This window comes from Triticum dicoccoides, chromosome 7A (assembly GCF_002162155.2).
Source record: "Triticum dicoccoides isolate Atlit2015 ecotype Zavitan chromosome 7A, WEW_v2.0, whole genome shotgun sequence".
NCBI classification, from domain to species: Eukaryota; Viridiplantae; Streptophyta; class Magnoliopsida; order Poales; family Poaceae; genus Triticum; species Triticum dicoccoides.
This window is the reverse complement of record NC_041392.1, coordinates 696148957-696174006: the sequence shown is the minus strand read 5'-3', so window position 1 is coordinate 696174006 and position 25050 is coordinate 696148957. Positions and strand designations below refer to the sequence as shown.

General features: G+C 45.8%; 1 protein-coding gene, 1 long non-coding RNA gene and 1 pseudogene across 5 annotated transcripts in view; 2 read left to right on the top strand and 1 right to left on the bottom strand.

Annotated features, from left to right (window-relative positions):
* LOC119330705 overlaps positions 1 to 3407 on the top strand; it is a 9167-nt pseudogene extending 5760 nt beyond the window's left edge.
* Positions 1 to 12535, bottom strand: part of LOC119330706 — a 20570-nt gene extending 8035 nt beyond the window's left edge. Inside the window, exons 1-4 of one of the 2 annotated variants that reach the window (XR_005160214.1) lie at positions 12315 to 12535; positions 10769 to 11040; positions 10589 to 10694; positions 9610 to 9712 (exon numbers count right to left, since the gene is read on the bottom strand). This is a non-coding gene — a long non-coding RNA (uncharacterized LOC119330706). The remainder of the gene's footprint in view (positions 1 to 9609; positions 9713 to 10588; positions 10695 to 10768; positions 11041 to 12314) is intronic. The other variant, XR_005160213.1, reaches the window with a different exon arrangement.
* Positions 12536 to 12698: 163 nt separating this feature from the next.
* Positions 12699 to 16068, top strand: LOC119328739 (adenine nucleotide transporter BT1, chloroplastic/mitochondrial-like). Of its 3 annotated transcripts, none has more exons than XM_037601714.1 (4): positions 12699 to 12916; positions 13264 to 13956; positions 15042 to 15203; positions 15282 to 16068. In XM_037601714.1, exons 2-4 carry the CDS (start codon positions 13327 to 13329, stop codon positions 15747 to 15749), a joined length of 1260 nt encoding a protein of 419 aa, XP_037457611.1. In that variant the 5' UTR covers positions 12699 to 12916; positions 13264 to 13326; the 3' UTR covers positions 15750 to 16068. The 3 variants fall into 3 exon arrangements, with proteins under 3 accessions (XP_037457611.1, XP_037457610.1, XP_037457609.1); XM_037601713.1 differs by having other exon boundaries at positions 12699 to 12920; XM_037601712.1 differs by having other exon boundaries at positions 12699 to 12920; positions 13259 to 13956.
* The last annotated feature ends 8982 nt before the right edge of the window (positions 16069 to 25050 follow it).

Here is a 25050-nt window from a genome sequence, read left to right as displayed (position 1 = left end):
ATCAGCTCAGTTGAACTTAATAAAGAACTCAAATAGGGACTTAGGCAGCATTAAAACAACAGGTAATGCACACTGTAACACACGGGAACTCTGGCACTTTTGTATTCCTTTATTTTAAAATTAATAAAAATATGCAGCAGAGTCCTGCTGTTTCCCTAAATAAAATCCTAAGACACAGACATAGGCAGAAATCAATAATAGATAATACAAAGTGTGGCGCCATTTCCAAACACAAAATAATTCTAGAACATGGGCTTCACCTAAGTGGGGATGACTGCCATATCATTGGAGGATTCTATCAGGGTAATAACTTTGCTAGTTAGCGTAGTGAGTTGGTGTAATTTGTTGAATACATTTAGCATTTAGGAGAAATTGCTAGATAAATATTGTTTTAAGAGTGAATTTTAGTAATGATTTTTATGTTCCAGAAGGTAAGTTAGGGTAACAATATTCATGAATTTGAGAAATATATTGATAGCTAAAGTGATACATTGATATAATTATCAGTGTATCTATAGCTATAATTATCACCTATAGCTTTGATCGCTAAAATTCATATCAATTTATTGATATAATTATCCCCCATAAAAAGTTTGATATAATTACCAAGTTGTGGTAGTTGTTATATACTATTATGTTTTGATTCACTTTTGATTTTTGTAGAAATTTTAAGTGGTCAAAGGAAGTTCCCCGCATTAGTAATCGGAACAAGGAGTATAAGAAAAAAAATAAGCACCCTCATAGTTGGAGCTCTCAATGTCACAATGGTAAGCTTGAAGAATTTAGGGGGGAGGACGAGGCAAGGATGAGGGGGGGAATGCTACCATTGCTCGACATGACGGAAGAGCATGCCAGAAACAGTTTTTGGGTGAGTATGAGTAGTAAATCATCTACCTCGCCATCTACCATTGCATTACAAAAGCGGGACATGCAGACATTGCGCAGCAAGTTGGTAAGTTATGCACCAGCTTAGAAATAGTTTGGACTTGCTATGAGCTGACATAGCTATGATGTCTTTCAAGGGGAATGAGAAGAATGATGTACTCACCGAGGCCCTAGGAAATGCAGAGCATTCTGGTCAAGTTAAAGCCAGGCACAGAAGATCCAGAGCAGAATATGACGGCATGGAAGTTACCAGTGTTCAAACGGTAAGGGGAGAATGCAAGGATCAAGTCAGTATCTTCAAGGAGGAGCTTAAACGGCGAAGGTTTGTCGGAGAGGATGTGCAGAAAATGGAGATCCATTTTAGTTGTTCCTCTATCCGCAATATCTCAGCAGAAATCCCAGCCACATATCTTGTCAGCGACACCAAAGTAATATACATGTCTCTACAATACTTCAAATAATTGTCATCTTATTTTGTGCAATAGTTACTCACGTGCGCTTCCCATGGAACGAAGGTGCCGAAAGCTTTGGGGAAGGTACATCTACCCATAGCAGAGGAGACGCTCACTGCCATTGATGACGTGGAAGGTGCAAGTGAGCTATTTGTTGGTGAGCCTCCGGAATGGCAAACTGACCTAAGAGATGCCAAAATCAAATGTGTCCAATGGCCCAGGAAGGAAACTGACTTTGATCAAGTCCTACCAACAGCACTGGCAGAAGCAACAACAATAGCACCGCCACAGCAACGATCACCAACAATAATATCATTTGCAGCAGCAACAAGAGGGCAGCCGCCACCACGACCACGACCAGAAACAACAAAAACAAGGACAGTGGCGACACCACCACATGCAGCAGTAGCAACAACACCAGTTGCAGCAGTGCTAAGCTGGCGACGGCCAGCAGCAGGGTCAACACTAGTGGTAGCAAGGTACAAAACACTAGTGACAACACCAGCGGCAACACTAATGGCAACAAAGCATGCAGCACCAGCAAGCCAGAAGAAAAAAGCCCTAGTGAAAATGGTCAAACCCAACCAAAACAAGACTGTTGACGAGCTCAACGAGGAGCAGCTTCTTTTTGCACTGCAGATAAGCTTGGTTGCTACTAATACCCGGAAATTCAAGAATGGGGAACCATTGGTCGAGCTGTCAGATGAAGAAATGGAGAAAGAATTTGGACCTGCTTGTCTGATTTTCCATGATTATTACATGGAGAAATCAAAAAATCAGGCAAATGAGCGGTCTTCTAGTTTCACCGCAAAATTCGAACATAAACATTTTCACCATTCCGAGGAAGACTATGCAATTCCTGTGCAATTCGAGGACTTGTTCGAGCTGTACAACCTTGGTGCCCTTGAAGCGGGTCTCATGAGATTGTGGACATTGTAAGTATGCATCAGTTATAGTATATGATCATTAATTGATGCCATATTATAACTCCATGCTTTTGTTTAGACACTTGATTAAGGTCGCAGAAGATAGTAAAGCACCAGTGGGTTTTCTCGATGCACACATGATATCATCAAGGCAAATCAATACCATGCGAGACCAAACCCACCGGTATATGGTCTATGCATTGAATGCTCAATGCACCAAGGAGTACATCATTTTTCCCTACAACAATGGTGCGCATTGGGTTGCAGTTGTACTTCTGCCAAAATTGAACAAGGTAATATACCTTGATTCAATCAGGGGGGACAACAGATACAAAGAACTCGAGGAAGTACTAAACAGGTGAACACATTTGTCCTCGCCATATAATTAATTTCTTGCTTCTGGAATAGATGAGGTTAAGTTTCAAATTTTATTTAGTGCATTCTTGGAGGTTTGTAATCATCAAACTGGAGGGACCAGCCATTCAGCGCAGCTGTGCCATGACTTCAATGTGATGGTAAGTGGAAAGACTACACCCTGTTTCATAGTACTTCTGCAGTTAATAATGCCTCCCGAGCTAGTAACAAATTCTATTTTTGACAGTGCCACCAGCAGCCAATGGGAACCCAGCTATGTGGATTCTACGCATGCCGCCACATGCAAATCGTCTTCAATGCGGCGGAAGCAAAAGATTGCGAGGTTTGAAGAATTTTGCACTAATCCTGTTGAACTTACTAATTTCAATTAACCTATCTAGCTAATTCCTTTCCTTGTGATGCTGCAGATAATATATAACATATCTAAAAGCAAATTGGGAATGCACGAGCTTGCCAAAATCCGCCACGAACTTGTTCACTACATAAATACAGAAGTTAGAGAGGAATTTGTCCAAGTAAAATGATGCTGCAGTTGCGACTTTGATTTGTGGGGTATATGTAGCCGACATGATTTGTGTGGTATATTTAGCCGACATGTATCTTTGGTTGCACTTAATGTAGTAGCTAGTTGCATTGGCAAAACTGAGCTTGTTTTGTACTCCCAACTTTGTGGAGGAGCTTGTAAGTTGTAACAACAATACTACTCCCTCCATTCCTAAATATAAGTCTTTTTAGAGATTTCAATATGAACTATATACGGATATATATATATATATAGACGTATTTTAGAGTGTATATTCACTGATTTTGCTTTGTATATAGTTCATATTGAAATCTTTAAAAGGACTTATATATAGGAACGGAGGGAGTATATCATATTTGGACGGAGGTTTTCAGTGCAGCAGCTACGGCTAAATATTGGTGGACCAACAGAGCCCAGAAAGGGGAGGCCAAGATGAACCCAACCCAATCATCAACAGCAAATCCTTTTAGTCATAGTATTCCAGCCATGCCACTTCCCAGGACCATCTTGATCTTCAGGACTCCTTCAGTTCTTTCTCTATCTTGGCTTTCTCTCGAAACAAGCTTTCGCCCCCGCTATACTAATACATTAACCACACCATACAACTGCGAGACCACCGCCGTTGTAAACAGCACAATCAAGCCCAAGAGAAAAAACAAGAGAAAGAAAAGAGAAACTAATGCCAACAGCGGCGGATTGACGAAAGCGAAGATGTCCTGCAACCACTGCACCCTCCGGAGAATTCCCACCACGCTCCTAAGCCTCCAAATTGCCGCGTACCAAGCAACACCTTGAAGAAGGAATGCGCTACTGCCGGGACTGATCCTAGGATTTCTTCCGATACATGGAGGGGAGTGGGGAAGGACCAGGTCGTTGAGTGATACGTCTCCGTCGTATCTATAATTTTTGATTGTTCCATGCCAATATTCTACAACTTTCATATACTTTTGGCAACTTTTAATACTATTTTTGGGACTAACATATTGATCCAGTGCCCAGTGCCAGTTCCTGTTTGTTGCATGTTTTTTGTTTCGCAGAATATCCATATCAAACGGAGTCCAAGCGGGATAAAAACTGATGGAGATTTTTTTTGAATATATATGATTTTTGGGAAGAAAAATCCACGCGAGACGGTGCCCGAGGGAGGCACGAGGCAGGGGGCGCGCCCCTAACCCTCGTGGCCACCCCGTAAGGCGGTTGATGCCCTTCTTTCGCCGCAAGAAAGCTAATATCCGGATAGAGATCGTGTTAAAATTTCAGCCCAATCGGAGTTACGGATCTCCAGGAATATAAGAAACGGTGAAAGGGCAAAATAAGGGAACGTAGAAACAGAGAGAGGCAGAGAGACAGATCCAATCTCGGAGGGGCTCTCGCCCCTCCCACGCTATGGAGACCATGGACCAGAGGGGAAACCCTTCTCCCATCTAGGGAGAAGGTCAAGGAAGAAGAAGAAGGAGGGGGGCTCTCTCCCCCTCGCTTCCGATGGCACCGGAACGCCGCCGGGGCCATCATCATCACCGTCATCATCACCAACTCTTCCCCCCTCTATGCAGCGGTGTAACCCCTCTCTTACCCGCTGTAATCTCTACTTAAACATGGTGCTCAACGCTATATATTATTTCCCAATGATGTATGGCTATCCTATGATGTTTGAGTAGATCCGTTTTGTCCTATGGGTTATTTGATGATCGTGATTGGTTTGAGTTGCATGTTTTATTATTGGTGCTGTCCTATGGTGCTCTCCGTGTCGCGCAAGCGTGAGGGATTCCCGCTGTAGGGTTTGCAATATGTTCATGATTTTCTTATGGTGGGTGGCGTGAGTGACAGAAGCACAGACCCGAGTAAGTAGGTTGTTTACGTATGGGATAAAGAGGACTTGATACTTTAATGCTATGGTTGGGTTTTACCTTAATGATCTTTAGTAGTTGCGGATGCTTGCTAGAGTTCCAATCATAAGTGCATATGATTCAAGTAGAAAAGGTATGTTAGCTTATGCCTCTCCCTCAAATAAAATTGCAATAATGATTACCGGTCTAGTTATCGATTGTCTAGGGACAAATAACTTTCTCGTAACAAAAAGCTCTTTACTAAAACTAACTTAGATGTGTCCTTATCTAAACAGCCCCTACTTTTTATTTACATGCTCTTTATTACCTTGCAAACCTATCCAAAAACACCTACATAATACTTTTAGTTTCATACTTGTTCTAGGTAAAGCGAACGTCAAGCGTGCGTAGAGTTGTATCGGTGGTCAATAGAACTTGAGGGAATATTTATTCTACCTTTAGCTCCTTGTTGGGTTCGACACTCTTACTTATCGAAAACTGTTGCGATCCCCTATACTTGTGGGTTATCATTGAGCAAGGTGCTCGTGGCCTGGGGTTGTTGCCGTTGTTCCTGCTGGTGCTCCACCCGCCCTCCCCCCTTCCTACCTGTGTGGATACGGATAGGCCGGACTCGCTGGCGCTCAACCGCCCCGCGCCGGGTCAAGCACGTCCTCGAAGGAGTGGCCTGATGTCGCCGTGCTGCTGCGCTGCTGGAGACGATGACCACGCGGTTGTAGTCCACCCTGGGCTTCAATTGGCGAGGGAGCAGGTCCCAGGCCTCGGCCCACATCAGTCGCGGCGACACGATGTGGCCCCACTCATTGGCGTCCCCGTTCGGGTCGTCCCCAGAACGCGTCCCGGCGTACTTTGTCTCCCTCGGCCACCCAGCTCGCTAGCAGGGTCGCGGCCTCCCTCGATGGCGGATGGCAGAGCCAGGGCAGAGTGCGCGGCGCTGGTCGGCGGCCTCCATCCCAACGGCGCCGCCTGTCACCGGCGAAGAAAGGGCCTGGGTGCGCTCAATTGTACACGGGGAGGGGGAGGGCCCTGATTGCGTTTTTTGTTTAAGGCTGGTCATAGTGGGAGTAACTTAGGTAGTAATATAACACACCCCAAGATAAGTTTGCTTATGTGGCATGGAGTTAATGAGGAGAGAGGTATTTGGAGTAATATAATATATTACCATCAGACAACACTTTTCAAGACAAAATGAGTCTACAAGCTAATTAATACAATCACCTATGACACTACGTCTACGTTACTCTCCACTATGAAGTTAGTAGCATAGATTAGTGTCATATGCATGACACTAGTCTAAGTTACTCTCCACTATGACCAGCCTAATATTCAGGGGTGTCTACGTTAAAGAAGATATGCCACATCGGTGCATTGTCCACATAGATTCGCCACATCGATCGGACATGTGGGTCCAACCGGACGGTTTTGTGTTTAGTCGCAGCTCATTTCAGAATTAGTATGATTTGTTACTCACTTGTCGTAGAATTGGTGGTTTTTTGTGGTTTTCGGCAAAAGCGGTGGTTTAGTAGTACCCTAGCCACAAATGTAGTGGTTTTGAGCAATTTACTCGCCCCCAAATGCCTGGGAGGCCTTCCCAGACCAAAATATGCCACCCAACCGACCTTCCCCAAACGCACTCAAATGTCCAGGCTATTCGGCAACCCCCATACCCAGCTCATATGTGGCGTGGATATGGGAAGGCCCAGACGCGCCCAAACAGCGTCCGTTCACACCCCTGTCCCCACAAATACCCCTGCTGAACGACAGAACCCTTGTAAACCACACTCTCTCGACCTCTCCGCTCCACTCCGTCCCCTCCCCAACCTCTCCCCTCCCTTCCACCATGGCCGAAAGTGCATCCGACAGCGGCTCCAACGAGATCGACTAGGCCAAGCTCGTTCGTATTACCCTCCACCGCTCACAAATCGGCCGGGGCGGGAGCTCCTTGTCCACAGTGTCGCTAGCGGCTAGGATGGGCAGGAGCAGCTCTGGGGCGCCCCGCGGTCGTAGGGCGACAAGTGGCGCCCGACACCGCCAGCACCTGCTCCTCCCTGGGCGGCGTTGAGTGCTAGTGCCCGCATCCCGAACCTGTGGCTGCGACAGCGACAGCCGGGGACCGAGGAGCACGCATATAGCCGCACAATGAAGATTGCGGCGCAGGCCGTGTCGAACCGCTCCAGTTGTAGGTCCTACATATCTGCATCGGGCCGCTGTCGCCCGCCTTCAACGATGTCGAGGCGCTCCGCTATCCAATCTGTCGTCCGTACACCTTTGCGGAGATGGGCGCCTGCCCTCGGCATCACAAAAATGTCAGATTCCCCTATCTATGTTGTCCGTACACCTTTGCGGAGAAGTTTGAGAGGTTGGCGAGGCAAAGGGCGGTGGTGTCGGAGAGAGCCGCATGGCTCGCGGCGGAGCAAAACCGCGCTGCCCGACGCATGGCGGGGATCATGAGCTCCTCCTCGGATAGCGACATGACGGACAAGGATGCTTCGCCCGTCGCCAACGCCGAGGACAACCGCCGCTCCCGAGACCCCAAGGGGAAGCGATCGGCGAGGTTAGTAGTGAACTCCGGCCGCCTCTCTATGTTTAATTACTCTTTAATCTTGCATTTTAGTTAAGTATGAACTCCAGCGGCCCTTTTGGATGGAGTTGTATGAACTTATCTATGTCAGATTCCCCTATCTATGTCCGATTGTTTTGTTTATGCTTTTGTATGATGATATACGTACCTATGCATTGTTATGTATGGATTTGGGTGCCGACATATGGGGATTATGGTTGTGGACAGGGACAAAAGGGGTGTGCCCGGTCACTGACGCGGACGCACCCGACCATGTCCGCGGGAGCATAGGGCCCCAAATTAGGCAACTAGGATTGTAGATACTCTTAGGTGGTTGTTTGGTTCAAGCCACACCTCAGGCAAGATGTGTTTTGCCCATAGTTTTAAATAGCCCGCTATAGCTCCACTATAGCTGTTTGAGCATGTTGCCGCTAAATGATTTCATGTACAATTTACCGCTATAGCCCAGCTATAGCGGTGGTGAGATTTAAACATTCTTTGTCACATTATGCCCCTACATGACATACACTCTTAAGGTGTGGTAAGATTTTTTTAGTCTTGCAACTTGTGGCTCTAGTTCTACTTAAAGGTCGCCGCTATATGCCATAACCTGCTATTTAAACATTCTTTTGCCACATTATGGCCCTACATGACATACACTCTTAAGGTGTGGTAAGATTTTTTTTAGTCTTGCAACTTGTGGCTCTAGTTCTACTTAACTAACCTTAGGAAAGTTCAGCAAGCAGCCGCAAAAAATAGATCGTCACATGCTATGTTTTTAAGGCGACACCTTACCGCCTTAGGGAGGGGGGGCGCTTTGGCGCCTAGGCGGGCGCTTTGGACGCCTAGGCGCCCAAAGCGGTCGATTTTCCAAAGCGGAGGGGGAGCGCTTCGACGCCTAGGCGTCGCCTTAGGGACGCTTTAAAGACATAGGTCACATGCCACTCCCGGGGGAGCTCTAGCGCCGCCAAAACTTGGTCGCCTCCCATCCCCTCCTCTCCATCGCCGTCGCCGAAGGGTGCTGCCAGAGTGCGGCGCCGGGGGCGGCAAGGCTTCTCATCCCTCTCGCGGGGTTGGCTCGCGGCGCAGGACGTCCTGACTTTGCGTGGGTGTGAGCCTCAACATGGTGTGCGGTGCCGCGACCGCGGGTTTCCGACGGTGGCACAGATGCGAGGCTGCGGTGTGGCGGCGTGGTGGAGGTGTGACGGCGGACGTGCTCGGGATGGGCGTAGTGCTTCGGTCAAGAGGCATGACGTCGATCTAGCGGTTGTGCACTTTTGACCTAGCAGCGGCTGCTCTCCGCACAGGCGCACGTCAACGCTGGTGATATGTATTCCATGCTCCAACTCTGGCCATGTCAACCCAGGGGCGAACGGGCCTGTGCAGGGTTCTCTCCGGCGAGGTGGTAGCCGACGGTGGTGTGCTCCACCAACGGTGTTGGTCATTGTGGTGACCACTCCGGCCTGCGGCGGAGGACATGCTCGGGGTGGGCGCAATGCTTCGGTCAGGAGGCACAGCACTGATCTGGCGCTTCTGTTCTAGCAGCGGCTGTGCTCCACACGAGCGCATGTCAGCGATGGTGATATGTCTTTCATGGTCCAGCTTTGGCCATGTCGACCCAGTGGCGGACGGGCCTGAGCAGGGTTCCCTTCGACAAGGTGGTAGTCGACGGCGGTGTGCTCCGCCAACGGTGTTAGTCCTTGTGGTGACCACTCCGTCCTGTGGCGGCGGACACGCTGCTGACTGCGGTGGCCACCAAAAGATCTTTGTGAGGGTTCCTCTCTCTAGATCCAGTGGTTGGCTTCGGCTGGGAGATGCAAACTATGGGTGACAACTTGAGGCGGAGAGATGGTTGTGCAGTAGTGGCGGTCGCACATCGCATCTAGTTGTTGGGATCGCTAAAAAGTGGTGGCGACAACACATGAGTGGTGTCGATGGTGGTGTTACTCAAGCACCCGGTCTCGAGCTCCAAGGTGAAAGCCTAGGTCTGACCCATCACCCGTGTTAGTTATACCTGCCAATGGCAATGTTTTTACATCGTTACCTTGTTGAAGGCATTGCTCGGATATGCTCGGACTGCTCTTCAAGGTGAAAATCTACATTCTGGCCTTGGTTCGTTGGATCCGGTGACAACGGAGATTCTCCTACTGCATAAAAAGGAAGTGAAGTCAAGAGTGAGAGTGGTTCATAACATCCGTAGTCAGAATCATAGGGGTTGTATAGTATACAGTTTATAAGTAGAAAAGCAGAGTTAAAGTACCAGGCATTTTGGATAAAAAAAAGTGACGAAGCATAGGAGTTCTCCAATGTAGTTATAGTTGCTTCACAATTATGCAACTAACCAAACGTAATTGCTTGAGAAACTTGAGAAAAGGCAAAATTGAATCGCTTTTGAAAATAGAGAAAAAGAATCATGCACTAATGAGTTTAACTTTAAGATTAAGATGGTGTATGTATAAAGCAACATTAAGAAAAGACAAAGGGTTCATCTTTGCCACGGTTCAGTACAACTCACACAAATGATTGCCTGCTTTGCTATAGTTCAGTACAACTGTCAATTAACAAAGAAACACACACAGGACTATAGGTAGGCAAAGACTGAAAATGAGTTTGTAGTATAATGCTGTTTGGGAACTTGCTGAACAAGCTACAAAAACACATAGGACGTACAGGCTCCACACAAGGGTCAAATTCCAGAATCAACATTGACATCAAGTCCAGAATCGTCTTATCCAACATTTGAGCATGCCACACTCCTTTTTTTTCTTTTTTCTTTTTGAAGAACGGCATGCCACATACATATCATTCAAAAGTTGAGCAATATATTTAAGGAGCAGTCATCCTTTTCTAGCACCACATATCTACATATCAAGAAATAACTAATCACTCATCAGAAAATTCGATTCACATATGACAATTGCTTGGTTAACATAACATCCTCTTTTAAGAGTGAGTTGTGCAATGTTCTGTTAAACACCAGGCAATGCATACAATGATTCACCAATTTATCACTAAGCTCGTACCAGATGGACAAATTCCAACAAGAGGCACTTGTGCCTAGCAAAGCCCCAATCATCTTGACAATAGCAAGCTCATCTTACTTCTCGTCCTAATAATCTTGACATAGCCCTGACAAAATCGATTCCATTAGCATCCAAGCAAATAGTAATGATCTCAGAGCAGAGCAAGAGCAGGGCATATACCAAATCATCATCCATAGAGGAGGCAGTTCTGTGAGGAGGAGGCCGTGGCCTCTGGGGAAGGAAGCGAACGGCGCAGCCACTGTGAAGGGGAAGCCAGGCAGAGATGGCGGCGGGCGGCGGGAGTGCCGGCAGGGAGGAGAGTTCAGCGCGTCTCCCTCCTTGCACGCGGTGGCCGTCGACGGCGAGGAAAAGTTGTTGGCATGATCTTCAAGTCCCATCGCTGTAGTTGACCTGGCACTTGGAGCAATACTTGCCATTGACCCCATCATTCCCTGGTAGGTGCAGAAAGAAGTGCAAGATATTACATGCAGGAGCACCTAAGAGTTAGCTTGTTGTGAGAGCTGTAGCACAATGAACTCTAAAAAAGCAACAATGCCATGCTAAAGTAGCAAACAAAGAAAATGTCTAATGCATTGGCATTTAGATGTACTAAGAAAAAGAGAGTTACAATAATGCTGCTAATAAAAAATATTCGTGAGTACAGCAGAATGTAGTTAGCATGGCATCATGGCATTATGTGATGACACATAGCACCAAAATGCTAAATCTGCAGGAATGTAGTGCCACTTTTTTGCACCTGAATAAGGAAGGCCAAGGCAGGATCAACCAAAGCAGGCATTGAATACATATAGAAGTTGAAGAAAATGAAGTAAAAACAAACATCTTTGTTTCAGCAGCTGGCAAACATGCCACTTCCCCGTTACAAGAAGGAGATATGGCCCTTCAGGTTGCTGCAGAAACAATTTCCAAATTCAGATGCAAGCAGGTCATTTTTCTGGTGGATAATCTGATCCCAGCCAAGGCAGCAGCGTCAAGAAATATTTTTCTTTCCCCTGGGCATTGGGGTGATGAGAAACCAGCTAGCAAATTTCTTTGTTACAACAGCGAACATGCATATACAAATTCATCACATACCACGGAAACTTAACTCTGTGGCTCACAACTGTGCTTCAAGAAGTAAGTAGATCAGACAAGGTGGTGAGCAAAAATATGTCATGTTGTAGCTTAGCACATACAGGTGATGAGTGTCGTATACTTTCAAAGATAGGCAACCAAGATGTTTAGGATTGCCAAATCCTGAATGTAAAATGTGGTTGATAAATGAATATAAGGCGCCGCCTCTTGTCCAAAATAAAAGAAAGGCCAACGAGCTAATACATTTGGTTCACTAAACCAAAACTAGCATCGTATTAGTTTTGATGGAAACACTGAACAAACAGATAGGGAATTGTCACAAATCAGTGCCGCACATACTGCAAGTGTTAATTGATGTTCTTGAACAGGTAGTTAAAATCACTTTGCTCAGGCCATAGGTTGCTGATATTATTCTACACCCACTAATTGCTCGAATGTATGTAGCATAAGCAAAATATAACAATTTTCAGTGATTATTTTTTCCCACGCCAGCTGAGAGAGAGACCACCGCATTTTACACAGACAGATATGACTAGCTACATCTCACCTCACACAATCAATGTAAAGGGGGCGACGGTTTAGAACCAAAACACACAATAAAAACATAAGTCTGTAACATTCAAAAGGACACCTGAACCTGAAGGCTGGAGTTCTCCTGCCCGGCGTCGGCGGATGCGGATCTGTCGCCGGGCGTGGCGCCGAGGTGGGGAATGGTGGCGAGGGGATGGAGCGCTGGACCTCGGAGCGCCGTACGTCATTACCGTGGCGAGATCGATCGCCCGAGTTCGCCGCCGGAGCACACGGCCGGCGAGGCCCGCCACCGGAGCCCCGAATTAAGCCCTCCCTGCCTCTGCTCTGTGCTCGTTTTGTTCCAAACTGGGGGGCAGCACACATTTGGGGAAACGTTACAGCAGCTATTCTGTACTTCCATGGGGTGGTTTTTGCAAGTTTCGAAGGGCGTTGAATCCTGTCCCTATAATATGGATCTAACGGTCTGGCCGTTCATGGTGCAGCCGGCCGGAGCACCCTATCCTTGGGAGCACAGGCGCTCCCGACCAGAGTCCTCCCCGAGCGCGACAGCTAGGGTTCCTAGCCACCGCCGGCCCGCCGCCACTACTTCCGGGCCGAAGCCTCCGCCGCCCCGCTGCCGGCACAAGAGCCCCACCAGCAGCGCCTCCCTCCCTGGAGCAGCCGCTCCCGCCAGCAGCGCCGCCGCCGGCGACCAGTCCGTAGGCAGGTAGCCGCCACTCCTTCGTCCTTCCTCCCTCTTCCCTCCCCCCTCGTTCCCACTTCTTCCCTCATCCCCCCTCCCTCCTCCCTCTTGCATCCTCTGTTTGTTCAAAAAAAAGTTCTTTCCTTATTTTTCTATTGGACGAGTGTACCTGCTGTAGATTTGATATTGAGAGAATATATATAATGATGATCATTTGTTGATGAGTGCTTGCTGCATGATTTTCCCAGTTCATCTTCAAGTCGTTTACATGATTCGATGTTGTTTATTAGGTAGTTTGCGTTGGTGGTGTCGAACTTTTTGGAGTGAGTGGCTAAGAATATGCTCTTTGTTGCGACCGTCAGTGCAGGGCGGCCGTCCACCTCTGATTGTGCGTTTGCACTCTGAGGCCGGCCAAGACGTTCACCCACCCATGGCGGGAACGATGATGGCCGTGACGGCCAAGAGCAAGAACTGCACGCTGGCCTCGGAGAAGAAACATGGGTGGGCTCTTCCGGAGCTCCGGTTCCCCTGGGATTCGCAAGAAGACAAGGCCTTCTCCTTAAGCTTGCATGACTCTGCCTCCCCTCATCATGGTGCGCTGTTTGCTAGCGTTGGTCTGAAAGTGTCGACGCCTGCTCCGGCAGTGTCAACCAGTCCGGCGGAGCAGGAGTTCAAGATCCCTTTTGCTGATCATTGCATAAAGTTTGTCTCGTCAGCAGTCGGGTTTCCGGTTGTTGGGGCCGTGGATGGGTCCGTGGAGGAGGAGGTGGTGGTGGATGGTAAGGTTATTAGGAAGAAGGCCAAGAAGCGTGGGCTGAAACTGAAAATTAAGATTGGTAACCCGCATTTGAGGCGGCTGGTTAGTGGGGCTATTGCGGGGGCGGTCTCGAGGACTTGTGTGGCGCCGTTGGAGACAATTAGGACGCACCTGATGGTTGGGAGCAATGGGGATTCAATGACAGAAGTGTTTCAGACAATTATGAAGACAGAGGGCTGGACAGGGCTGTTCCGTGGGAATTTTGTAAATGTTATCCGTGTTGCTCCAAGCAAGGCGATTGAGGTAACTTTCCATTTATGCTACTTGGCAATTCCCAGTAGACCTTGTTGCTAAAATGTACTCCCCCCGTTCCCAAATATTTGTCTTTCTAGACATTTCAAATGGTTACAACATGCGGATCTATGTAGACATATTTTAGAGTGTAGATTCACTCATTTTGCTTCGTATGTAGTCATTTGTTGAAATCTTTAGAAAGACAAATATTTAGGAACGGAGGGAGTATCATGTGATGTGACCAATGCCTGCTGTATTGCTAATGCTATAGAGGTTCTCTGCTCATTAACCGGTGTACTATAGGGTGTCAACTTCACTTTCATTTGTGATCGTGTGGTAGGGTGTAGTTTTCATCACTTCAATTTGATGTTAATTGTATGGCACACTTACAACAACCTTCAGTCTGCTGATAGATGCAGCAAAATTGATGTGGGAGGAGGGCCGTAACCATAATGGGGCACCATTACTTTTTAGTCAATGTTATATAGCACCCAGGCTGTTATTAGTGAAATAGGTGTAACGGTATATGCGATCTGTAAACAGAGTTTCTGGAAAGGAGTTTGGGTTCGCCTAACAGTGAGTTGATGGTTTCCTACATTTGATTAGAATTGAGTTTTATCTTTCAAATGATCAAGGGCCTATCCTCTAGTATTAGTATATGGTGGTCCTGACACTCAAAGTCAGACTCTGGGCACTTTTAGTGTGTATTTAGAGCCTTATTTGTTTAGTTTTTCACTACTTCTACTCCCTGGTTTGAATGATTGGCTGGACTACCACTGCTTGCTTTCTTATATCTTGTCTTCTGAAATTATACTCTAGATGACAAAACATTAATGAAATTTCACTGTAGACAGTTGGTTTGACTATTGCTACAGAAGTACGCTGGGTAGTTATGGTTATCAGACTGCATAATTCTATGTTACACTGATTTGTTTGTGGGTGCATGTTGCACTCAAATTGGTTGTCCTTTTCTGCTTATGAATTTCAGAATGAGGACCTAAGATTTGTTATTAGTGATCAAACACTTTGTGGTTTACCTCTAAGACATACTAACAATATTTTAATTTGATTGATCTCTTTGCATCCAAATGCAGCTATTTGCTTTTGATACAGCCAAAAAATTCCTGACTCCAAAGGGTGATGAGTCCTCTAAGACCCCCTTCCCTCCATCACTTGTCGCGGGGGCACTTGCAGGTGTCAGCTCAACACTGTGCACATATCCTTTGGAACTGATCAAGACACGTCTGACTATAGAGGTGGATACAATTCTTTGTCAACAATGTGTAAGAGTGATATTTCTGAGTACCTCACCTCATGCCTACTTGTTTCTGCAGAAAGACGTATATGACAACTTTCTCCATTGCCTCGTCAAGATTGTACGAGAGGAAGGCCCCTCGGAGCTTTACCGTGGTCTGACGCCGAGTCTGATAGGAGTGGTGCCATACGCCGCGACCAACTACTATGCCTACGACACCCTGAGGAAGCTCTACAGGAAGACATTCAAGCAGGAGGAGATCAGCAACCTTGCAACCCTCCTGATTGGTTCGGCCGCGGGCGCCATCTCGAGCACTGCCACCTTCCCTCTCGAAGTAGCTCGGAAGCAAATGCAGGCTGGGGCGGTGGGTGGAAGGCAGGTCTACAAGAACGTGTTCCATGCCCTCTACTGCATAATGGAGAAGGAAGGGATGGGCGGCCTGTACAAGGGGCTCGGGCCCAGCTGCATCAAGCTCATGCCCGCGGCGGGGATCTCGTTCATGTGCTACGAGGCCTGCAAGAAGATTCTGGTCGAAGCCGAGGAGTAGAGCGAAGTGCGCCGCCAGGGTCGGGTCCTTAAAGAAGAGGCGGCAGGAGGATTAAGCCTCGTCTTTCTTTCTATCAAGAAAAGAAAATTGGATGATCAACTACTCATCAGAAGCTTAGGTCAAAGGTATTTGAGACACGTCTGTTAGATGAAGAAGTTTTGGCCTCTAAATTAGTTCTGTGTTCGAGTTGAAATCCATAAACAATATTCTGACTGGCGGAAGCAGTTTTGTCATGCTACTTTGCTTCTGTGCTACTAGCCCTGTTTCTCCCTTTTATCACCAGATCTTGGTTAATCTTTACAGAGAACGGTTCACGATCTTTGCTGAAAATAGCAGTACTACGACAGGCAGTTCGATATCCTGGATTTCATGTCACTGCGGCTGGTTGAATATATGGGATTATATTGTTTTTTGAGCGACAATATGGGACGGAGGGAGTATAACTGATTGATTTCTTTTCAGGATTCAGAAACACAATCTTTGACTCAGAACGATTTTCAGCCTTCTAGTTTTAGGCCTGGCTCGATGGCCGTTTTCTAGCCGAATTCCCTTTAAGCCTGGCTTAAATCACCAATTTCAGTTTTCCTTTTCTCCTGATTTGGGTCGATTACACCCGCAAAATACTACTCCTTAATACTACTGAAATACTACCGCCTGTAATACTACTCCTTAATACTACAGGAATACAACAGTAGATTTCAAACGTTTAGGACCAGCGGTGAACGATTTTAAACTTTTACGACCTGTGTGACACACTTGGAATACTTTTAGGAGCTCCGATGTATTTTACTAGTATATCTATATGCATCTATACAAGTCTGGATTTTTTTTTCAATAGATTCAACCAACAGTTACATTCTTGTGATCAGAAATGAGAGAGTTAGTTTGCGAGGGTCCCAACTTTAAAATGATTGTGGGGATGTGTCATTCTAGTATTACCTCAGGTATACATATGTCGTTGCAAGTACAAAGATGCTAAAACTTGGTAGGCTTTGGAGTGAAAAGGTTGCACCATTGCTTGCTGTCACATTGATGTCCCTTGGGACTTCTAGAATGACAAGTTTCACAGACAATGGTATCATTTCTTTTGGACCCAGAAAATGAAAAAACGCCAACGACAACAATTCTTGTTGGGTGGAGTACCAAAGCAACGATGCATTTTTTGAGCAGCCGGAGATGTCATGGCAAACAATGCGGGAAGTGTCGCTCTGAATTGATGATTCGAATCATTAGAAAGACTGTTTAGAGTATAGATATTTTCTGGACTTTACTCTGAGTTAATTGAGTGTATAGCTGCATGGGCCCAACCTGCACCGAATAGACGTGACAAAGAGTTTCTGGTAGAACACAGTCGACCGTTTCACACGGAAACCGGTACTGTGTTTTGCAACTTCTATTTTTTACCGGCTATATTCAAGAGACCCCATGTCATCCAATCATACACACACACATCCGTACCGGCCGGCTCAACGTGGCAAGAAATAAGATATTCCCTCTGTTCGCTTTTATAAGACCTTGAAGACATTTCAGACAATGTATAAAACAACCCATTTTAAATTGTCTGAAATGACTTACAAAAATGAACGAAAGGGAGTAATGTGTTTTTTGCTATCATCCCTAGTGTCTCAGAGTAACAGTCAGGCAGGCAGTCACAATTACAAGTAGTAATCCATAGTGACGTGACATTAAGAGGCTTAGATTGACATGCATGCCGGGAAAGATTGTGAGAATGCCATTTTTTAATCTCATGACAGGGTAATTAATATGACTTAAATATTTTTGTTGGAGCCTTATTTCCTTTTTTTTTACCAAAGAGCTTTTATATGGCGCTCGCCGGAACAAGATCCATTATGGGCATATTATTCTTTTGTCTGGCAGCAAATTTATAAGGCTGACCAAAAAAGGACGTCGTCAAGTTGAAACCAAAAAGCGGTGCATGCAGTAAAACACATGCGCATCCAAAAGTCTTCACTTTCCTCCTGAACAACCTGGCATGTCAGGGGCAGGAGAGAAAGGTCCCTTCGTCAGCTATATTCACCCCTATTGCTGCACGAAGTTAATGCACGCATCCCTGTAAAAAAACACGTGGCCGGATAACTGCGTTCATATGCCGCTGCGTGCAGGACGTTCACTCTCCAAACAATGCCTCTTATATGAGTTGATTCAAGTAGTATTATAAGATAAATCACTAGCGCCATATCGCATAGAAAATTTCCAATGGTAATTGCTCTAGTATGCTCAATAGATACCACATTTATATTGGACAACTTATCGTTATTGGACCGAGCTGAACCACAATCACCATAGAACCACCGAAGCAACAATGTATGCAATAGTAGAGCTATGTGCAGGGTAGGGGTCTTTTGCCCCCCAGCCCCCACCCCCAAGCCGAACGACAATACGTACCAAATTTGAACTGGCCAATATGAATACCCTTTCAGAATTGCTATCATGGATAAATTCATGCCAAAAGAAATTGCGTACAACGACAAAGCCTATGTTTGCAATCATAACCGGCAAATAAGCATCTTAACTGCTTGAACAATGCGAACGCCTTTGAGATGTCATTCTTCTGCCAGACTTTTATCAAAAGTCACCAAACTATTGTTGGTGGTGCCATATTGATTGGAATCCATTTTATGCAGACACCATAGTAACTTTCCTCTATCTCTCGTCTGTTCTCTCACATGACTATTTCTTTATGAGGTAATGTTGAACCGTTGGCTGGTTTTCTCCTTGCAACTCAATGTATACAACAACAAAATAAGGTATGTCGTCCAAGTGCAGAAGAAGTTAAGAACATATTACCGCTTGATGTGACCAACATTGTATGCAATCCTTACCAAGAAAACACATGGACGGGTACAAGAAAGTAGATAAAGCCATAAGTATAATGACCATTTCTTGAAATTACTTTGCTTAGCCCACACGGTCTTTGCAACAACAAACGATGAATAAATTGCCACCAAATATAATAGCACAAAATAGTCTACTCCTTATTCTGGTCTTCTCTGTCATCGGAAGCCACGGTGGAACACATATTAGTATAAATAATCACAGCAAAGACCAGTCTAGACTTGTGTCAGATCTATGTGTGAGGCTGTACTACAAAGTACAGACCACGTTCTATGTACCTATCGAGATGGATGTAGTTGAAGTAACATAATTTTACTTCATAGTTGAAGTAACATGATTTTACTTTAGTCGTGAAGGGAGAGGGGGCTAGAGCTCCCTGTCCCTAACATAAGGTGGGGAGGTGTTGAAATATGCCCAGAGGCAATAATAAAGCATTATTTCTTCATGTTTGTAATTAAAAATTATATCTATGTGTTTGTAATTATAATGATTATTAAATATGAGATTCCGAGAAAAACTCAGTTGCATGTATGAAAACATAAATGATAGATAAATCCCTAGCTAGTCACACCTCTAAGACTAGCTCATCTTTTGCAGATGATCGTGTTTTTTCTGTCATAGGGCATTGTTAAAGTACTAAGGATACCGACAATAATGAGAACACATAACGATGGTGGTGTTAGATAGACCCAACTTTGATATACTGTGAGATCCCGTCATCACAATGTTGTCGATATTATCACATTATGTGTTAACATTTACTCGCATCCTTAAACCATGAGAGTATCATGAACCTTCGTACCAGATGATTGTTTTGGGGTTGCCAAATGTCACCCACAACTGTGTGATCATAAAGGTAGTTTACGGGTACATCAGGGCCGGACCGGCAAAATTCGGGGCCTAGTGTCAAATTCTATGGGCCTATTTTCCTAGGAAAATCAAACTATAATCAGCTTATCGACAGCTCCCCTATGATACTGAATTAAATCCTCTAATCATGTCATGTAATTAGATTCATATTGTCTTGAGGACGTAATTTGGATCTTGAAGCACAACGTCAAACCAATTACCGAAAAAGGGTTTCCCCCCGCTTTGTATTCCAAAGCACCCACGCCGATTACAGAGCAAACGCTGGGGCGAGCAGCACAACAAGCCAAAGAAAAAGAAACAATGCCAACACCGGCAGCTCGACAGACACGAATGACCTACAACCGCTGCGCCCTCCGAAATCTACCCACCACGATCCTAGGCTCCGATCCTCCGTGTACCAAGCAGCACCTCCAGGAAGGAAATGACACCGACGACGGTGCTGCCCGGACGTATCCTAGGGTTTCCCCCGACACACGGAGGGTAGAGGGGAATGAAGACCACCGGCACCCTCCAGGAAGGAATGGTGGCACCCGCAGGCGTCACCGCACCGGAGCCGGAAGATCCGGCAAGGATTTCTCCCAACTCCAAACCCCACCGCCCAACCGGATCGAAGCCAACCAACCAGCTCGCCATCCACCAGCATGCGCCACCGTGGTCGCAACACCACCCACGCCGCCTCACTGAGATCGCCACCGCGAGGCCAAGAGAACGAGAAGGAGGCGTTGGACGATGGGAGCAGCACAGCGCTGTAGCCGCGCGGGAGGGAACCACCTCCTCCGCCGTCGTGCAGGAGGCTCGTGATGGGGAACGTAGCAGAAATTCAAAATTTTCTATGCATCACCAAGATCAATCTATGGAGTAATCTAGCAACGAGGGGAAGGAGAGTGCATCTACATACCCTTGTAGATCGCTAAGAGGAAGCGTTCAAGTGAACGGGGTTGATGGAGTCGTACTCGTCGTGATCCAAATCACCGATGATCCTAGTGCCGAACGGACGGCACCTCCACGTTCAACACACGTACAGCCCGGGGACGTCTCCTCCTTCTTGATCCAGCAAGGGAAGAGGAGAAGTTGAGGGGAAAACTCCGACAGCACGACGGCATGGTGGTGATAGAGCTCGTGGTTCTCCAGCAGGGCTTCGCCAAGCACTATGGAGGAGGAGGAGGTGTAGGAGGAGGGAGGGCTGCGCCAGGGAAGAGGTGCGGCTGCCCTCCCACCCCTCCACTATATATAGGGTCAAGGGGAGAGGGGGAGGCGCCCTAGGGTTTCCCCTAGGGTCGGCGGCCAGGCAGATTGGATCTCCGTAGGGAAAATCCTAGGGAGACTTGCCCCCCAAGCCAAGCAGGTAGACGCTTGCCTCCCAAGCCAGGTGGAGGCGCCCCACCTCCCCAAGTAACGTGGGAAAGGGTGTGGGGGGCGCACCACCCCTTAGTGGGCTGGTTTGCCCCTTCCCCTTTGGCCCATGAGGCCCTCCAACACTTGCCGGGGCTCCCGAAACACCTTTCGGTCATGCTGGCCATAGCCTGGTACCCCCAGAACACTTCCGGACTCCAATACCCTTTGTCCAATATATTGATCTTCACCGCCGGACCATTCCGGAACTCCTCGTGACATCCGGAATCTCATCCGGGACTCCGAACTACCTTCGGTAACCACATACTATTTTCCATAACAACTCTAGCGTCACCGAACCTTAAGTGTGTAGACCCTACGGGTTCGGGAACCATGCAGACATGACCGAGACAACTCTCCGGCCAATAACCAACAGCGGGATCTGGATACCCATCTTGGCTCCCACATGTTCCACGATGATCTCATCGGATGAACCACGATGCCGAGGATTCAATCAATCCCGTATACAATTCCCTTTGTCCAGCGGTATTGTACTTTCCCGAGATTCGATCGTCGGTATCCCGATACCTTGTTCAATCTCGTTACCGGCAAGTCTCTTTACTCGTTCCGTAACACATCATCCCATGATCAACTCCTTGGTCACATTGTGCACATTATGATGATGTCCTACCGAGTGGCCCCAGAGATACCTCTCCGTTTACACGGAGTGACAAATCCCAGTCTCGATTCGTGCCAACCCAACAGACACTTTCGGAGATACCTGTAGTGTACCTTTATAGCCACCCAGTTACGTTGTGACGTTTGGCACACCCAAAGCACTCCTACGGTATCCGGGAGTTGCACAATCTCATGGTCTAAGGAAATGATACTTGACATTAGAAAAGCTTTAGCATACGAACTACATGATCTTGTGCTAGGCTTAGGATTGGGTCTTGTCCATCACATCATTCTCCTAATGATGTGATCCCGTTATCAACGACATCCAATGTCCATGTTCAGGAAACCGTAACCATCTATTGATCAACGAGCTAGTCAACTAGAGGCTTACTAGGGACATGGTGTTGTCTATGTATCCACACATGTATCTGAGTTTCCTATCAATACAATTCTAGCATGGATAATAAACGATTATCATGAACAAGGAAATATAATAATAACCAATTTATTATTGCCTCTAGGGCATATTTCCAACAGTCTCCCACTTGCACTAGAGTCAATAATCCAGTTCACATCGATATGTGATTAACACTCAAGGTCACATCCCCATGTGACTAACACCCAAGAGTTCTGGGTTTGATCATGTTATGCTTGTGAGAGAGGTTTCAGTCAACGGGTCTACAGCATTTAGATCCGTATGTACTTCGCAAATTTCTATGTCATCTTGTAGATGCAACTACTACGCTACATTTGGAGCCATTCCAATAATTGTTCTACTTGGAGCTATTCTAAATTGTTGCTCCATTATACGTATCCGGTATCTCTACTCAGAGCTATCTGGATGGGTGTTAAGCTTGCATCGACGTAACTCTTTACGTCGAACTCTTTATCACCTCCATAACCGAGAAACATATCCTTATTCCTCTAAGGATAATTTAGACCGCTATCTGGTGATCTAATCCTAGATTACCTTTGTACCCTCTTGCCAGATATGTGGCAAGGCACACATCAGGTGCGGTACTCAGCATGGCATACCGTATAGAGCCTATGACAAAAGCATAGGGGACGACCTTCATCCTTCCTCTTTCTTCTGCCGTGGTCGAGCTTTAAGTCTTAACTTCATACCTTACAACTCAGGCAAGAACTCCTTCTTTGACTGATCCATCTTGAACACCATCAAGATCATGTCAAGGTATGTGCTCATTTGAAAGTACCATTAAGCGTTTTGATCTATCCTTATAGATCTTGATGCTCAATGTTCAAGTAGCTTAATCCAGGCTTTCCATTTAAAAACACTTTCCAAATAACCCTATATGCTTTCCAGAAATTCTACTCATTTCTGATCAACTACATATACTCATCAGAAATTCTATAGTGCTCCCACTCACTTCTTTGGAGATACAAGTTTCTCATAAACTTTGTATACACCCAAAACTTTGATCATCTCATCAAAGCATACATTCCAACTCCGAGATGCTTACTCCAGTCCTTAGAAGGATTGCTGGAGCTTTGCATACTTGTTAGCATCTTTCAGGATTGACAAAACCTTCCGGTTGTATCACATACAACCTTTCCTCAAGAAAATCGTCGAGGAAACAATGTTTTGACATCCTATCTGCAAGATTTCATAAATAATGCAGTAATCGCTAATACAATTCCAACAGACTCTTAGCATCGCTACGAGCGAGAAAGTCTCATCGTAGTCAACTCCTTAAACTTGTCGGAAAACATCTTAACGACAAGTCGAGCTTTCTTAATGGTGATACTTACCATCATTGTCCGTCTTCCTTTTAAAATCCATATGTACCTAACAGCCTTATGACCATCAAGTAGTTCTTCCAAAGTCTACACTTTGTTTTCATATATGGATCCTCTCTCGGATTATATGGCCTCGAGCCATTTTGGAATCCAGGCCCACCATCGCTTCTCCATAGCTCGTAGGTTCATTGTTGTCTAGCAACATGACTTCCAAGACAGGATTACGTACCACTCTGAAGTAGTACGCATCCTTGTCATCCCACGAGGTTTGGTAGTGACTTGATCTGAAGTTTCATGATCACTATCATAAGCTTCTACTTCAATTGGTGTGGGTGCCATAGGAACAACTCCCTGTGCCCTGCCACACACTAGTTGAAGAGACGGTTCATTAACCTCATCAAGTCTCCACCATCCTCCCACTCAATTCTTTCGAGAGAAACTTTTCCTCGAGAAAGGACCCGATTCTAGAAACAATCCCTTATTGCTTTCGGATCTGAGACAGGAGGTATACCCAACTGTTTTTGGGTGTCCTATGAAGATGCATTTATCCGATTTGGGTTCGAGCTTATCAGCTTGAAACTTTTTCACATAAGCGTTGCAGCCCCAAACTTTTAAGAAATGACAGCTTAGGTTTCTCTAAACCATAGTTCATACGGTGTCATCTCATCGGAATTACGTGGTGCCCTTTTCAAAGTGAATGTGGTTGTCTCTAATGCCTAACCCGTAAACTATTGTGGTAATTCGATAAGAGACATCATGGTATGCATCATATCCAATAGGGTGCAGTTATGATGTTCGGACACACCATCACACTATGGTGTTCCAGGCTGTATTAGTTGTGAAACAATTTCCACAATGTCTTAATTATGTGCCAAACTCGTAATTCAGATATTCATCTCTATGATCATATCATAGACATTTTATCCTCTTGTCACGACGATCTCTCACCTTCACCCTGAAATTACTTGAACCTTTCAATAATTCAGACTCGTGATTCATCAAGTAAATATACTCAACATCTACACAAATCATCTGTGAAGTAAGAACATAACGATATCCACTACACGCCTCAGCACTCATTGGACTGCACACATCAAAATGTATTACTTCCAACAAGTTGCTTTTTAGTTCCATTTTACTGAAAACGAGGCTTTCAGTCATCTTGCCCATGTGGTATGATTTGCATGTCTCAAGTGATTCAAAATCAAGTGAGTCCAAACGGTCCATTTGCATGGAGTTTCTTCATGCATATACACCAATAGACATGGTTCGCATGTCTCAAACTTTTCAAAAACGAGTGAGCCCAAATATCCATCAACATGGAGCTTCTTCATGCGTTTTATACCGATATGACTTACGTGGCAGTGCTACAAGTAGGTGGTACTATCATTACTATCTTATATCTTTTGGCATGAACATGTGTATCACTGCGATCGAGATTCAATAAACCATTCGTTTTAGGTGCAAGACCATTGAAGGTATTATTCAAATAAACAGAGTAACCATTATTCTCCTTAAATGAATAACTGTATTGCGATAGACATAATCCAATCATGTCTATGCTCAATGCAAACACCAATCTCGATGGTAGAGGGAGCGTGCGATGCTTGATCACACCAAGCTTGGGAAAAACTTCCAACACATATCGCCAGCTCACCTTTAGCTAGTCTCCGTTTACTCCGTAGCCTTTTATTTCGAGTTTACTAACACTTAGCAACCGAACCGGTATCTAATACCATGGTGCTACTAGGAGTACTAGTAAAGTACAAATTAACACAATGTATATCCAATATACTTCTATCGACCT